The 17,671-nt window shown below is 47.2% G+C and overlaps 2 protein-coding genes across 2 annotated transcripts; one reads left to right on the forward strand and one right to left on the reverse strand.

Annotated features, from left to right (window-relative positions):
- Positions 1 to 2,885: 2,885 nt before the first annotated feature.
- Positions 2,886 to 6,579, reverse strand: rnf228 (ring finger protein 228). The gene is made up of 2 exons (XM_080006483.1): positions 3,974 to 6,579; positions 2,886 to 3,766 (listed from the first exon to the last, which is right to left on the reverse strand). Exon 1 carries the CDS (start codon positions 6,556 to 6,558, stop codon positions 5,788 to 5,790), a length of 771 nt encoding a protein of 256 aa, XP_079862609.1. The 5' UTR covers positions 6,559 to 6,579; the 3' UTR covers positions 2,886 to 3,766; positions 3,974 to 5,787.
- Positions 6,580 to 10,292: 3,713 nt separating this feature from the next.
- On the forward strand, positions 10,293 to 17,387 carry sgpp2 (sphingosine-1-phosphate phosphatase 2). Its single transcript, XM_080007020.1, has 5 exons — positions 10,293 to 10,516; positions 11,269 to 11,430; positions 13,954 to 14,133; positions 15,558 to 15,647; positions 16,781 to 17,387. The coding sequence occupies exons 1-5, from the start codon at positions 10,298 to 10,300 to the stop codon at positions 17,327 to 17,329; spliced, it is 1,200 nt and encodes a 399-aa protein (XP_079863146.1). The 5' UTR covers positions 10,293 to 10,297; the 3' UTR covers positions 17,330 to 17,387.
- The last annotated feature ends 284 nt before the right edge of the window (positions 17,388 to 17,671 follow it).

Raw genomic sequence — 17,671 nt, forward strand, 5'->3', positions numbered from 1 at the left:
GGGGAGTCCCGACGATCCCTGCGCCGCAGCGGGATACGACGCCAGAGTCGCCATAAAGCGCGTCCGCACGGCGCGACGTGCAACAAGTCCACTGTTTACGTCTGTTAAGTGACAACGTAATTAAAGTTCCGTAGTTCGTTTTTGGGAACCGGCGTCTTTTTCGTTCTTGCGTTTTGGATGCCCTTCACGCGTCGGTTGTCCCCTTCGGTCACCAAACGATCACCGATGCAGTGGCTCTTTGAATAAAGACATTTGATTGGGAATAACTTCACCAAGTTTGTCCGACCTTCTGTCCAACCCTCAGAAGGTGAAACGATTTCCAATCAACGACTTACATTTCCTGAATTACACATGGAAAACTCTTAACGGAGGTACAGGTTACCACTCGTTCTTATTATCGTAGAATAAAACAATAAAATTGGACACATATATATATATAACCCCTATATCTTGTGCTCCCTATATAATGGTTATTTAATCAACATTATACTAAAATTGAATCATGCATCTTTGCTAGAGGCTGGTGTGTATGAAACATAAGAATTATAGCTGTGTTATAAAGAAAGGATTAAAAATAAAATTACCAATGGAATCGGAAAATGTATCTCTGAATTTGTTATCAATAACGCCTCAGTATCTTACGATAATAGTAACTGAGTCATGCATAACAATTGTCAGAGATATAAGACCTGATGAGCTCTTCCAACTCCTCAAAGTACACTTTATCATATTGCATTTTCCTTTTTTTTTTTCTTTTTGAAAAAACATTTTAAAATGTTGAATTTCTGCCATTCAAATAGGCAACTTAAAGTTGACAGCATGACCTCAAAAAATAAATCGAAATTCTTTTGAAATCATTTTTTTGGGGGATTATTTTCTCCAGAAACCTGTGGTTTATTATTCGTGTTAATGGTTGTTACGTTTAGTGGGCCATGTCTGATATTTCAAAGAATTCTTAATTTTGTTTTTTGTATGTAATAAATGAATGTAAGAGCAAAGGCGTGCAGTTTTAAAATAGTCCGGGCTATAAGTGAATAACCTTTTATCAACATGTAGAGGTGTACAGAGAGGCGGGAAAAAACTTTGCCGGCCTATAGGAAAAACAAACATTGATATGCTGTTGACATTACAGCAGGTAATAACCGGGTTATTATAACAGGTAATAACCTTTACCCCAGGAGTTGAGATGTGTATCTGCAGAGCCATCCCTCCTGGTTTGTCAAAGGGGGGCGGGGGGCGGGGGGCATCAGTCTTCAGACGTGACGATTTAGAGGGTCCTTGGGCTTATTGAAACTGGATATTACAGCCAAGAAAACAGAGGGACGAATGGAAAACAGAGAGAAGAGTGATGCATACCTCCCTTCTTAAAAGCGACACCGAATCCCCATGTCCAATCCATTACCGGGGGAATGCAATACCAAAAAAAAAAAAAAAAAAAAAAAAAAAATCTGAAATCTGGCTTGATGAGAAATAAATTAGTTGCACGATCACACACACCCTCGGCGAAGCAACTGCTCCACAAACAGCTATTTGTTGAATCAGGTGATTTCCGCCCTTGTCGTTTATACACAAGTAACGCCGAGCGAGTGAACGGGAATCGTTATAATTCATCGAACAACGATCATCTTTCGGCTTGAAACGCAACTTCAATACAAATATTGGCCTAGAAAAGTAGGCCTGGCTATGAGAATCGAATAAAAATATTGAATTCAATATTAACTTCACCTCGTATCAGAATACTTACAAAAGGGTACTACAAAAAGGTGTCGAGATATTTGCCCAACATATAAGCAAAGGGTTAAAAATGCATTTTATACTGGTGTAAAATTCTTCAGGAAAAGTAGACTATGGAGAGGAAAACAGAAACAGAAAGATAGATAGAAAGATAGATCGATAGATAGATCGATAGATAGATAGATAGATAGATAGATAGATAGATAGATAGATAGATAGATAGATAGATAGATAGATAGATAGATAGAAAGATAGATCGATAGATAGATCGATAGATAGATAGATAGATAGATAGATAGATAGATAGATAGATAAAAACATAGATCAACAGATAGATAGATAGATAGATAGATAGATAGATAGATAGATAGATAGATAGAAAGATAGATCGATAGATAGATCGATAGATAGATAGATAGATAAAAACATAGATCAACAGATAGATAGATAGATAGATAGATAGATAGATAGATAGATAGATAGATAGATAGACTGATAGATAGATAGATAGATAGATAGATAGATAAAAACATAGATCAACAGATAGATAGATAGATAGATAGATAGATAGATAGATAGATAGATCAACAGATAGATAGATAGATAGATAGATAGATAGATAGATAGATAGATAGATAGATAGATAGATAGATAGATTTAAGCATCTTCGGAAAGCAGATTGCTGTTGGGGCCTATACAGACATAGAGCAAAAATAAGTTTCATATAGCAGGTAAACAAATCTTAGACTGGTGGCTGAAGCCCTTGAACACACAACTCAGACAGAGCTATAACTTTTTCTTTACATGTATTGTCCTTTGTATGTCAGTAGAGGGCGTATTTGACATACCGTGTGATTATAGTTTCCAGTCTCATACAGCTCATGAAGAATGATTACATAGTTGAGGCATTTTATAGGAGCAGAAAAGCAGTTTTGTTGTCCCACCTTCTTTTTACCCATCATCCAAATGCTGATGTCACATGTGTCACTGCATGAAAGGGACGGTAAGATAATGGCATTCCAGCTCTCTACAGGTGTCTCTACAGGTGGGAAAGACCAGGGCCAGGCCATCAGTCTTTCTCTCTCTCTCTCTCTCTCTCCCTCTCTCTCTCTCACACACACACACACACACCCAGGACCTGAGACGAGCGATTCAAACTTCTTGTTTTCTTTATTATTGAAATGTATTTATGTTTGTAAAACAGCACATAAGGAACATTTCTCTGTGCAAATACATTTGGAACCTTAACAACAACCACCACACGTTGCCATAAAACCGACAAATATCTTCTAGATCCCTATTAATAAATACAATGAGCTTACGTTTGCTAAATATGACCCTATTACTCGTGTGGAATAAGAGGGTTTAAAAAGTGCATCATCTTAAATTGAAAACAGGGGTCAAAGCAGGCATGGAATATGAGTTTGGTGAGATTTTGAGTTATTCATTGAATTGTATTTTTTTGCCATAATCCTAACTGTGGGGTTTGAGGTGCACGGGCAATAAGTGCTATGACAGAACTACACATCTATAGGCCCACGTCAAATATATCTTAAATACTGACAGGAAGGTTGGGGAACTGTGTATTATCAGGACTCAGTGGATCAGAGCGAGTTACACTGTCATTGTCCAAAATCTATAGGGCAAGTAGGTATATATAGCACTACCATCTTCATAGTACTTCAGAATGGGCTTGTTAGTTTTTAAGGGTGAGGGTTATTTTCTATGACCTTGTGTGGTCGGATGTTGTCTTTCCCAAAGCCCAATTTGGGGTCCATACTTGAAGATAAACTGCAATTTCCAGAGATGAATCTCTGATAACCGTAAGTCTAATGAGATGAGGCCTTTTGTTTCTTTCATAGAGGTAAAAGTCGTTGGGATTCAAAGGTTGTTATTGTCAATATCGCGCCATAGCTTTCTTCAAGGTCATGTATGTTCGGGGGTTAACGCCCCTGTCGGTGCCCCTGACCGAGGCACTGGTAAAAGAGCTGGAGTTGGTCCCCGGGCGCTGCACTGCGGCTGCCCACTGCTCCTGGGTAAAGGATAGGTCAAATGCAGAGGACTAATTTCGTTGTACTTGTACAATGACAATAAAGAGATATTCTATTCTATTTAACAACGGTATGCGGTCTAAAAATGGGAGTGCACCGGGGCAGACTTTACTTATAACGTGAATAGGTGTGTTCCTATTGACAGAAAGTGTTATTATTTAATGGATTCGAATCAGATCAAATCTCACCCGCAAATCTGATTTGGCCTCTTGATTGAAGGGCAAGGTCCAAATTGGGATTCTGTATACCTGCAAACTCACATAATGTCTACACACTCAAAGACATCACCCCATCAGATCGGGCCTCTGATCAAAGCCTGCATGCAAGAAGAAGAAGAAGAAGGAAAAACTCATGTCTTTCCAGGTACATGACTAAAGGCAGAGAAGGAAGGAAGGCAGGCGGCTCCGCATGAAGGGCCCTGCCTTCTCTGCTCCATCTCGTTCCCATCAGATCTTTGAACTTTGCCCTGGACAGGAAGGGGGTAACACTCCCACTGTGACTGTGCCCACGCATTGTCAACATCACAGCAGCATTGCGATAAAAAACAGTCTCGACGGAGCCTTTGTGTGAGCAATGGGCTGGTTGATTGATTGTTTGATTGATTGATTGATTGATGATGATTGATTGAGCCTAACCCTAACCCAACTTTGGGAGAGGGACAAGGTGAGGCGTGTGAGTGCAAGAGACGACCTGCGTTTCCCTGTAAAGAAAAGCGATGGTCTCAGTAGCCTAACATGCACAAAATAGGAGACAGCGCGATGGGATAAAACACTGGAAATGACTTTAGGCTTCACTATGGACTTGGGGTTCATGGGGTACACCACAACAATGTAAATAGTGTAGTTATCTAAGGCAAGTTCAATCCATGACAACGAAAAAATCACAGGGATTAGAAGTGTCTTAATATTATCACACCCATCCTGTTCATATAAGGCCTTTCAGTTCTCTCCATTTAACAGTTATACTGTATCTGTGGACTATTTACAGTTAAAATACTGTATACAATACCGTTTTCACCGATTGAGATTTGTCAATAACCATAAATACCATAATCATAATATAAAAACCCAAACAAAACTGAATGATCCTGAAACTCAGGAGGCGTACACGGAAAGTATTTGTACAATAAGTGCTTTTTCTCAAGCTATAAGAGTGGATTATGAGCAGTTGTCATACAGTGAGTGGCATAGTGGGATATGCATATTTCTCTTTTTTTTTGTTTTTTGTTTTGGTTTTTTTTAATCAAACCCTGGAAATGAGCACTCCACATTCTCTCAGTTGTCAAATCAAACAAACCATTGGTTAGTGTGACTCCAAAGGAAAAAGTCAGAACCCTGGACAAATCCACTCCCAGGGGACCCAGCAAGTGCACAATTGTAGTAGGAGATAATCAAGGATCCTGTCGGCCTGTTGCTCAAAACAAGATGAAGGCCTTTGGGTGTTTTGCTATACTATCAAAAGGCTATTTTTTTGGACGATATATTTTTACCTAAAAAAAAAGAAGAAAAAAAAAAAAAAGAAGTTAAGGGAGTAGGAATATCAGTTGCCACTAGGGCAGTCACAATCATGACATTTTAGTTGACGATTATTTGTCAAACAAATAATTGTGATTAACAATTGCATTGTCTTTGTTGGTTCACTTCATGCCAATATAATCGTGGCATAAAATAAAGCTTAACTTAAAATAATGCATGTCTACCTATTGCAGAAGAGCCATTGGCATTGAACATAGAACATTTGGGTAGACAGCTAATTCCCCTTCAATTTGGGAGGAAACATGATGTTTTTTTACAAAAAACGATCGCGATGTGCACGAATAATCGTGATTAATCGGCGCTCAGATAATAATTGTGACCGCTCTAGTTGCCAGTAGTATGTACACACACACACACACACACACACACACACCCACGCAAAAAGAAAACAAAAAAACAAACAAACAGACAAACAAAAACAAACAGTGGTTTTCTTCGGTCCCGGTCGCCGCCACGTCACGCCGTCGTCAGGCGTTCCTCCGGGAGTGGCCGGTGGCGGACGCGCGGCCCGCCTCGTGGTCGGGTCTGTATTTTAGCCAGCATATCAGCCACGTGACCACCACGGAAAACATGGCGAGGACGCTGGCCACGGACAGGCAGATGGGTCCGGCCGGCGAGGGCGGGCTGCCGTGGCTGTGCACGAAGATCAGGCCCATGAACAGCAGCACCAGCATGGACAGGAAGGAGAAGATCACGCACACGCAGCCGGTGGTCAGCGCCACCCGCTTGCAGCTCTGGCAGCTGTCGTAGCGCGCCGAGTCCTGGGAGAGCGTGGTGGCGGTGGACAGGGTGGTGGAGGGGGTCGCCGTGGTGTTGGTGGCCGCGGTGCCGGCGTCGGCGGCGGACGCCGCCGCCGACGCCCCCGACGCGCCTTCCTCGCGGCGGAGGGCGACCAGCGCCGGGTGCAGCGGCGGCGGGTGCGGCGACAGCGCGTCCTGCGGCAGCGGGTCCGAGTCGATGTAGAGCGGGAAGTCCTCGGTCACCTTGGTGTTGTTGGGCAGATTGCGGACCCGGTAGTCCGGCACGGGCGTCCGGTGGCGGCAGACGGGGCAGCTGACGCGCCACGGCCGCTCCTCGCGCAGATGCAGCGTGTGCAGACACTCCTCGCAGAACGTGTGGAGGCACTCGAGGATCTTGGGCGCGCGGCGGTCGAGGTCGAAGTAGTTGTAGCAGATCTTGCACTCGTACTCCTCGTAGGGGAACGCCGCTCCGCCCGGTGCCGCGTCTACCGCCGCCATGGCGTCTCCGGCCGCTCGCGTTCTCCGGTGCGCACAAAGGGGGGAGGGGGGGGGGGGGTGCTGACGACGGTGCGCGTCTCCCGTTCTCGCTCCCTCTCCCCCCTCCTCCTCCTCCTCCTCCTCCACACCAGTTCACGAAACCGCCATCACTGTTGACACGCGTGATAATACCCCACCACCCCACCCGTATTAAAAATCCAAACCTCTCCGATTCTTAAAAAAACCCCCAATAATAATAATAATTATTATTATTATTATTATTATTATTATTATTATTATTATTATTATTATTATAAAATAAACGTTTCGAAATTTCGAATGATGACGGAGTAGACTACTGAAAACAAGCCTCGTTCCGCGAGCGGCGTGTGTGTGGGAGCCGATGACGTAATGCTGGGGGGGGGGGGGGGGGGGCTGCGTGACGCGCGGACGATTCGCTCCGCGGCGAACGGATCCGTCTAAATGAACCGGGCGTCGGGAGTGACTCCGGCAAGACGACAACGAGAAATCGGAAACAGTTTATTCCGCCGGGTTCATCTGCATTTACAGGGGGGGGGGGGGGGCGACACCTCAGAAAGCTTGACAGTCCGGAGAAAAGAAAATGGAGAATAAAAATGACGATGAAATAAAAGAGAATAAAGAAATGTGGGCGAGCGAGTGAATCTTCCACTAACGCAGTGAACATAATTACCGAGGACAAAAGTGCAGTGCGAGGCGCAAAAAACGACAAGCTACTATAATTCACAATTCACATTAAATGTGAGAAATGTGTACTTTTGAATTTCCGTCAAAATGATTCATTTTGGTTAAAACCGTTTTGCTGATACCCACTTTGCCAAAATAAATACCGTTTTTAAGAGACTCGGAGATTGCCTGGGATGCACAGTTGGCATTCTTCCACCAACGTAAATAACCAATTCTGACAGGACTGAATAAGTGTTGGGAATCGAGAGACGGTGCGAGGACATTCGACAAACCGAGAGACGACCGACTCTGCACCGTTCTCCCTCGCCCGCCCCGCGTGTTTTACCAAACTGAATCAAATGGACGAAGAGTCGGGAAATCGGGCGACTCTGACTTTTCTCTCTCTCTCTCTCGCTTTTCTTTACCGAGTGACTCGTCAAGAACCGAGTTTCGAAAAAGGAGTCGAAGCCCTCACCCGTAACACAAAGGGGAGCTGTGGGACAGATGCTGATGACGGTGCACCCACCCCCCCCCATGAAAACCGCCATCATTGTTGACATGCACTTTAATACATTTCCAATGCAAAAAAAAAACAACCCCAAAACAATCAAATAGCCCCCGATCCTTAAAATAAATTGTTAGAACGAACGACGGTCGAGTTTTAAACGCTCCCGTTCCGTGCGGGAACCAGGAGTCACCGCCATCCGAGAGATCCCACGAGTAGAGGCGGCGATGGGTCGCTCTCGGTTCGCGGATGTTGATCTCTCGCTTTCCCGTTATAGCTCCGTCTATTTTAAGAGGATGCGGTTTTTTTTTTTTTTTCTTCTTCTGTCCGTCTGGGCTGGAAGGGCAGCGGACAGAAGCACATGCAGAGACGAATCCAGGCAAAGGACGCATTGGATGCTGTTTTACAGACACAAATCTGACATGTTTATGGTCCATTTAGCTTCGGTCCAATGTATTTAAATTTGTAAATGACACAATTCAACGACCTGGCTGAACTGACATGTATTTTTACTGGTCTATAATACTCGATGTTTAAGTGTATTTTCGTTTGGATTTATGAATGGGAATGGAAAGCTATTTTTTCTTGTGTGCAATTATACATACCCATATTCAATGTATTATTTTCCACATTCATTTTTTTTATGTTTACTTTTGTTATCTTTTGCTGTAAAATAGAGTTTGTATGTGTACCTGCACATACAGACAACTATTTTGATTGCAAAATGCAGAGGGTTCACAAATGTAGAAGCACATGTTATTAAACTCTAGCATGTGTTGATGGATGTAGTCCAGGTTTTACAAGTCCAGCTGCTATGGTTGCCCAGCTAGTCCAGGCAACCCCCCCTGGACTAGCTAGCTACAGAGAAGTACTACACTACCCACAATACTAAGTGTAATAACGACGTTTCTGCTTGGTGGAGCTTGCTGTTACCATGGAAGTGTTTACCGCACTGGCTGATGAGTACATTCAAATTTTCAGCCGCTGTGTACATACATCTACTAATGCCTCTGGACCCATCTTCAGTGATCGGGGCTTTCTGGTCTTTCAACATCATACACCCTCCCGCAGGTGACCCAGCCGGGGCTGTGCAGACCCCACCTTGTGTCCAGGTGGCTAGCTGCGACTCCGGCGGCTCTCTTCCTTTGAACCACAGCCATCTTGAAGCCCTCTCGGCCGCATCGGTGGTACTGCGGACGGCTCTCCTCTTTCCCTCCCCCCCGATGCCCAAATATCTGAGGCTCTGGCTAAAGAACAGGCTGCGAATCCCCTGCATCCGACCTCCACTGGGAGACACCTCGCTCTCCATCCAGCCTGCTGACAGTTGCTGACCAGTCCTGTGTACTTGGAGAACTTCCTTTAAAAGGCCTCTTCCATGCGATCTTCCCATGGGACCTTCATCTCCAGCAGTACTTGTACTTGCTTGGTGGACGCAGACGCAAGTACAATGTCTGGTCGCAGGGTGATGGCTGCAATACGGCTGGGGAATTTCAGCTGCCGTTCGAGGTCCACCAACAGCTGCCAGTCCCTTGCGGGGGTCAGGAAGCCTGCAGATGTTCTTTTGGCGAGTTTTGGCTGCTCCCCAGCTCTGACAACGGCGGCAGAATGCTTGGAGGGTCGGGTCCGCTTCATCCACTATACTCATGTGCTGATGGCTTCAGGACTTGATCATGCCAGAACCAGGAACCAGTATCCCACTTTGATTTCATGCTAGTCAGAAAGAAATTTAAACCCATACATTTAAAAATTTCATCATCAGAATAGTACCGTGGGGGGGGGGGGGGGGGGGGGGCGGGGGCTATACCAGACCTGCAGTTACACAAGTTCATGACGTCAAATCTGTCCTTGAGCTGTTCATTCTGAACAACGCAAACCTGGTGCTTTCTACGTTCACTAAAATGTGCTGACTTGTCATTAAAAAGAAATTCAATTCAATTATTCATATGACTGTTCCGATGTGAGGTACGTTTGTCATCATCATGACCGCTCATCATAATGAATGTTATTGTGCCAAATCGGCCCCTCATCAAATGCGAGAGAAACGTGTGTAAGATACTTAAAACTTGTCTGAAAAAAGCCAGCATGCACATTAAGGCCATCGCGGTGAGGTTGATGCATAATTAGTGCATAATGTATGCTTTGTAATGAAAAACAAGTAGTGTAATCTCAAGGGAAACCTTGATGACAACCATGTTGACAAACGTTAATATCTGGGGAAGTTTGTAATGATAGTCAGCGATATGATGATTTCTGGCCGAAACGCTGTTCAATGGTTAAACATTGAAACATACGTTAAATATAGGGTTAAACCTTTCATAGCGAGTACCCTCCCAGTCCAAAGGTTGGGCAGTGGCTACCTACTCCACTTTGCTTTAACTCCACCCCCTGCGCACACCTGTCCCAGACGCACCTGTGAACGTGCCCTACTACACCTGCTGGTGAGCTCTCCAGGGGAGATATATCACACGTTTCTTCTGTATTGTTTTGTTTTTAGAAACGACACCATCGCATATTGCCCAAATAAGCTTTTGGATTTTGTCTTGTCTCGGCATGATCGAGTTCCTGGCTCGCCTCCACGATTCGGAACTCGTGGCCCGGTTCCAGAGACGGTGTGGACTCGTTCTCAGGGAGGCTCACGCCCATCACGGCGGCGGAGAGAAGGTGTGCACTTTGACAGCCTCTGGCCGCCATGGGAGGGAAACCGCGGTGGAAAGCCGCCAGGACAGCAATTCCGACCATAAACACAGAAGCAATGGATGTGTGGCGCCAGTGAGTGAAAGTCTATGCAAAATTTAGGAGGATTATTTTGAAATGAGAGTCCCTGACCTGGTTTTCTTGTTCCTCCAGATGCTCTAGAACTGTAGATTGTTTACATGATTGCAAGATTGTTTTTGGTTTACCGCCCGGTTTGTTTACATTCTAGCCAGGGCTATGCATGAAAAGCATTTGCGGGTTGAACATGATGTATTTACATATTTACAGTTATTCATTTATTTTCAGATGGGTAGAGGCAATGCTGTTCCTTTCCCAAATGTAAAGGTTCAGGTTAATCAATCAGTCGTTATTTTTACTCTCATCATTGAAAGCCGCTGCTTTGCTGAGCATGTGACTCTTGGATTTTTTTTGTGTTGGGTTTATACCCATTAGTAAGCCACCCGGGGCCCATTTGAAGGCCTAAGTATAACTGTGGCTCTCGGAGTAAAAAAAATATTTACTTTTACCAAAAGTTGGTTATAAACTAAAGGCTTTAAACATGAGCCATTACATTTATTTATATTTTTGTTGGTGGAAACGTGACATTGACTGTTCTGGAGAAGGCTCCAGAGATACAAGATCGGGTCGGGGTTTGACGTCACGAGATCAGTGGGAGCTAAACTCTAGCGACGGATGAGCTCTGGCCCTTGTCCGGTCCCCAGGGGCCGATTGGACCCGGCAGCATCAACTTAGGAGGCGGCCATATTTACGCAGCCAGTGCCATTGTACCTGGTATGGTGTTATGTGTGTTTGTTTACCCCACACAGGGCTGCGGCGGGCCCCGGTACGAGGTGCGCAACTGGCCGCTGCACTGCCTCTTCCTGCTCTCGGCGGGTCTGGGGCACGAGGTGTTCTACATCACCTGTTTGCCCTGCATCCACTGGAGCCTGGACCCCTTCCTCTGCCGGCGCCTGGTCAACATGTGGACGGTAGGTCACGGCAGCCTCCCCCCTGCCCCCTGCCCCCCGTAGAACAATGCCACTTTTCTCTATCTCTCTCTCTCTCTCTCTCTCACCCTTGTCCCCTTTCAACCTCCTTTCATCCTCGTCACCCCCATTATTCTCCGTCGTGGCCTGTCTGTGACACCGCCACCATATCCATACCCCCGCAGGCAAGGGGGCCATCGGGGGCCAAGGTGATCAGGGGGCCCCGCTGCAGGGGTGACCGAGGGATGAGAGGGACCACACATAGGACATAATCGATGACTAAAAATGACGACAAAAATATTCATCCTTAAGATGATTACTGGGATTTAAATAAAAATCCTATTTCTATGAAAGGCCAATACACTATGTGATGCAACATTCAATATATGAATCCAAAAGAGTGATAAAACATGTCTAGATGCACGCAGACGCACGCGCACGCACGCGCGCACGCACACACACACACACACACACACACACACACACACACACAGGTCCATTTCTCTGGAGAAAGGCTGTGATGGGCAGCATGTTTGTGTGCCCTTTATGTCCTTGCCTCGGGCATATCGTGGGTGCCCTGCATCTGAACCCTCCCCGCTTGGCCCCCTAGGGCAGTACATGCCATTCTTCTGGAGTAACACCACCCCAGCCCCGCCACCCTCAAGCACCCAAACCCCCAACACAGGACCAGACACGGGCGAACTCAAACAAACACCTCTTTCAACGGCACAAACACACACACACACACACACACACACCCTACAAAGCATACACAATCTAGTTAGCCATTACCAGTTATCCCTGTTTTTCTCCCCCTCCTTGTCTGCCGACAGTGGGTTTTATTGGTCCATCGTTGCTCTGAGTGCTCTCTCTCTCTCTCTCTCTCTCTCTCTCTCTCTCTCTCTCTCTGGGCTGACCATTTGTTCCGCCGGCCCCTTGGGGCACGTCTTACCGCACTTCCAAGCAACCCCCCCGTCTGCCCACCCCCCAGACTCCCCTCCTCCCAACGTCCAGCGTCCTTTTCACTGCCTTCTGTGGGGACGCATGTGCCTTCGTTGCAGGGGTGACTTTGGCGTTATTTCTGGTTGGCCGTCACTCAGCGCATGCTACTGAATCCCCGTGACGAGTCGTTTCCACCGCCGCCTGCTGCATGCAAAACATCCACCGAACCCGCCGGACGGAAGATACCGGAAGCGGAAAGTCTCCGGTGACACTTTTCACAATGTGGTGGGGCTGAGTTTGTCTGCACAGCAAACCCACGTAGTCCAGCCCCCCACAGACACACACCGACCCACACCCCCACCCACAGCGCCGACTCCCGCTAGAATGCTGAGGGATCAAAGTGGATCAATCCGACCATTCACCAGATAACACCAACCAACGCACTCCCTCACGCTGGGAGGATGCCGCTGTCCCCCATGTGCGTGGGAGCAGTGGGGGTGTTTTTTAAGCCGTCTTCGCACGATCGGGGGCCGCGCCCGCGTCAGCTCCTTTGATGCGATCCTCACAAAGAGGCCAGTGAATGGCATGGCGGCCCGTGGGGGGGCATTCGGACTCGTGTTCGCGGTGGAGAGAGGGTTATGATATTATGCAAGCACTCAAAGCGGTGGGTGCTTCAGTAGCGACTAACTGGCCGCGGCTCGGAGCAGCGAGTGCCCGAGGAGCAGGGTAAAATATTCCAATCGTGATTCCTATCCGGCCACAGCCGGGCTCAAGGGCGGGCGTGCGTTTGGGTAAAAAATAAGTCCCGCTATTATCTCCTCAGTTTGGGTGGCAATGCTAGCATTGAGCTATCAGACCTCTTTGCATATCCCTTGTTTTTTTTTCCATGGCAACACGCTTCTCCTCCTCATTACGGCTTTACAGGAAGCGGTAACGGCAACCTCTCCATTTTCCCTCCTCGCCCTTAAACACACACATTAGTCTGTCTCTGGCCCCTTGCTCTCTCTCTCTCTCTCTCTCTCTCTCGCTCTCTCTCTCTCTCTCTCTCTCTCTCTCTTAATGATCCTCACGGAGACAGCCTTTCATTAAATATACAAGCCAGAGGCCTTAAATAAACCTGGAGCTGCAGAGAGCCGGCCCTCTCTACGGCACCAGGGATCTTGTGAAACGCAGTCGACGGCACATTTGGCCGTTTCCTGACAGCGCGCGCACACACACATACACGCGCACACACACACACACACACACATAGACACACACACACACACCTTACAGCAAGTGTGTCACGGTGTCAAAATGACACAAGCTGTAGACGCTGTGTCAGCAGAACGTTGTTAGTTCAATTCCTGGCTTCCAGCAATAGATTGTGCAGTGTTCAATGGCAGAATTTGCATTTTTCATTTACTGTAGCTACCCTGTACATCTAGGGTAACCTCCCTGTTCTAATGCGATCTATAACCTTCTCCGCAAAATCGGAATATGATCGACGTAATCTGTCTAAAGCTCATGGTCCTATCTCTGACAGCCGACTCTCAATATCCTTTATGCTGTCGAGCACTCAGAGGCATCTCCCCTCTCCTCTAGCTGGTGATGTACGTGGGCCAAGTGTTGAAGGATCTGCTGAAACTGCCCCGCCCTCTGTCGCCCCCGGTGGTCAAGCTGGAGACGCGCGTCGACGCAGAGTACGGCCTGCCTTCCACGCACGCCATGGCCGCCACCTCCATCTGCTTCACTCTCCTCCTCAGCGCCACGCCCAGGTTCCAGGTACGGTGGGCGGGCGATCACAGAGGTTCACGACTAGGGCTTGGGGTTCAGATGGGTTTCTTTGGTAATGTGATCTTTACGCAGGGGGCTGTAAACGCTTTGTTTTTACTCATAAGCCAACTGGCGCATGGTTGCTCTCCCGATTTTGTGCCATGCCAACGAAAGATCTTTTTCCGAAGGGTAGATAACATTGGATCAGTGAGCTGCTGGATAAGCTTAAGCGAGAGACTCACAAAAGGCGTGAAACGGCCGAAACACACGGCTTCTCTTGGATTAAAAAAGGAGGCTTTTGCATGACTAAAACTATCTACTGTAAGTCCTGGAGCCGGCGCTTTTGGGAGTTTGTTGGTTGATGGCTCACTGCGATGGGGAGGTGTGTCCCCACTGTCTGTTACCAAGCGCAGGCTGAGCCGCCTGACAATGGGCCAGAAAGGGGTGGAGCTGGCAGTCACCATCAGTCACCATCGGCGACACCCACCCAGCTGCTGTTCGTTACTCTGATAGACTCAACCCAGTCAATGACTGTCAATCTCCACCTCTGTCGCTCTACTACTCATGCTCCTTCTTTTCTCTTGAGCCCTTTCTGTCTGTTATCTCTCTCTCGCTATCCTGATGGAAAGTCTTAGACGGATGAATCCTCGGTGCTCGTTTTTAGATCACAGTTCTCACGTTGGAGAGCAGAAGAACATCTTCCGGGGGCTCTCAGGCTTTACGGTCCCACCCGCAGAGTTGTGGTCCTCATCCACTCTGTTTCATCATGGCTGTTCTCATGTTCAGGGAAATCTAGAGCACCTAAAAGCCATCCCAGTACAGAAATAAATTCCTCCGGGTTTCCGAGCGCAGAAGGGGGAAACGCATAGCTCTGAAGGCTCTTGGTTCTACCAAGGTCCTGAATGGTCCCTGAAAGGCCCCCGGGGCGATTCTCTCTCTCCCTCACTTTAGGTTTCCTGCAGCAGGTCAGAGGTCACGACAGTCAATCAAACAGTGAATCCCCCCACCGTCACCACCACTCTAGCCTTCAAACCCCTTTTCATGAACTGCCCGTGAATAGGCTTCCAGCTGCAAAAGAAAGGAAAAGACACAGGAAAAGAAAGAGAGGGAGGGCGGGAGGGCGGGAAGGGGCTGGACGAGTGGGGGGCGGGTTACAGTGGAGGTGGTGAATGAATACATGAGGCTTCTCTTCGCACTGTTATTGAAATGGCCGAGCGTGGGGAAGGAGGGGCGCATAGGTAAATGAACGGGTGGAGGGGGCGGACACTGCGAGAGAGAGAACCTTTACATGTTTCCCTTGTGGAATGGAGTGATTGATGGTTTTCCACTCAGGAAGGAAAAAACGGAGGATGAGGAAAGAAAGGACAACACAGATTGTTTCTGTGTTGATGATCTGTTTTGTGTGTGGGTGTGTGTGTGTGTGTGTGTCTCAGTTCCAGTTTGAGGTGGGCCTGTTGATCGCTGTGGTGCTGTCCTCGCTGGTGTGTCTGAGTCGTCTGTACACTGGCATGCACTCAGTACTGGTGAGCTAGCCTCTATACACACACACACACACACACACACACACACCCTTCTATATAAAACATTCACAACCAATGCACGGTACATTACTTATACACTCGTCACAGTGGACATGGGCTTCATGCGAGGCCTTTAAATGAATGGAAGTCTACTAATAAGAGACCTCATATCACCATCAAGTTGTGCACCAATGTGGCTGGGCGATATTGAAAAAAATGTAATATCACAATATATTTTGGAAATGACTATTGGTGCTTCCATAGGATATTTACACAGAAGAAAATACCATAACTTTACTGTAATAGTGCCTTTGTGTGAAATACTGGGGGTCTAGGGGGGTCTCAGAGCCCCTGAAAGTATCCATATCAAAATGTAAGGGGGTCTGGAAAAAAAAAAAAGTTTGACACTCGTTTTAAAAGCTGACCACATCTATTATTCAATTAGGAAAAAATAAATAAAATACATTTTCAAATATGAATACAGCAAAAGGTCTTGAGGCCATCCAAGCGGCGCAGCCTGCTGCCCATCATGAGCCCGTTTTGTTTCTTGTTTACTTCCAACATGTGAACATATAAGCTTCCATACAGCGCCAACAAACGAGGGTTAATGTCAGGTCAGTCAGGAAAGTAATATGGCTATTCAAAAGGGTGTGTGTGTGTGTGTGTGTGTGTGTGTGCGCGCGCCAGTGGGGAAGAGAGGCGGTTCGGTGTGCTGTTCAGGGCCTTTGACATGCTGTAGTTGTTGCATGGTTGTCTATTTTGTGTACAATGCTATTAGTCTCAGTTCTGTGTTTGATCTGTATATACAGTAGATAGACATGTTGCTTGCTTTCGAGTTAGAATGTATGTTGCCTGACTGTGTAAGACATCAGCTTTACTGAAGCACTATCTAGGTTGGGATCCCCATTGCAGCTGGGTATTTCGCACACTAAATACAGCCTCAAACGACATTTTACTATCATGATATTACGTTAACTAAAATCCCAGAAAGTATCTAGTAACACATCACAATGTCACTACAGCGCCCAGTCATAATGTGAATCGGATTTCATTCCAATACTGATGAGCGGCAAACGGGAGTATGGAAGAGAGGAAAGATGAGCTTAAATCTCGTGTCCCCCCCCCCCCCCTATCAGGACGTCGTCTGTGGTGTTGTGATCTCGGCCGTCCTGATGTCCATAACCTACCCCTACTGGAACGCCTTTGACCGCTTCCAGCTCTCCAGCCCCGTCGCCCCCCTGGTGTCCCTGCTCTTCCCCCTGGTACTCAGCTACACCTACCCCGAGTTGCACCACTACAGCACCACGCGCGGCGACACCACCACCATCCTGGGAGCGGCCGCCGGCTGCTCTTTGGGGTATTGGGCGAACGAGAGGCTGGGGGAAACGTTCGAGCCGCGGGGGCCATTCCCCGTGCCCTGGCCGGCACTGACGGGCAGGGCGCTGGCGGCCGGTCTGGGCCGCCTCTTGGTGGGGGCCTCAGCGTTGGTGGGGACCCGCCAGGCGGCCAAGGCAGTGAGCCTGCGGGCGTTGTATTCTTGGCACAGGGTGCCGGCCAACGAACGAACCAAGGCCAGGCGGAGGAAGGAGATCGAGGTGCCGTACAAGTTCGTCACATATATGATTGTCGGCCTGGTCAATTCTGTTTTGGTCAATCGAGTCTTCCGCCTCCTGGGGCTGCTATGACCCAGTGGTACACGCTTGTTGTTGTGCTTGTATATCTATGTGTAGTATGTCTTTTTAAATGCCCTGATGACTGATCCTTCTCAAGAGAATAAAGTGTCATTTCTGTCAAACAAATTGGTTTCAATATATGTGACTGAAAGGTAAAATAAAATGCATTTTAACTGTTATATCAAAACTGTCCACTGCAGCAATACCTACACAATATGCTATGTGCTCAAGGCAAACCGCCCTGTCTCACAAAGAAAAGCTTTATTATACAATCTACATATTCCCAAAGTATAAGTTGACTTTCCCCTGATGCACCAGGTGTGGAAAGGAATGCTGGGGCACCTGCTAGACTTG

The sequence above is a fragment of the Zeus faber genome (assembly GCF_960531495.2).
Source record: "Zeus faber genome assembly, chromosome: 9".
Taxonomy (NCBI): Eukaryota; Metazoa; Chordata; class Actinopteri; order Zeiformes; family Zeidae; genus Zeus; species Zeus faber.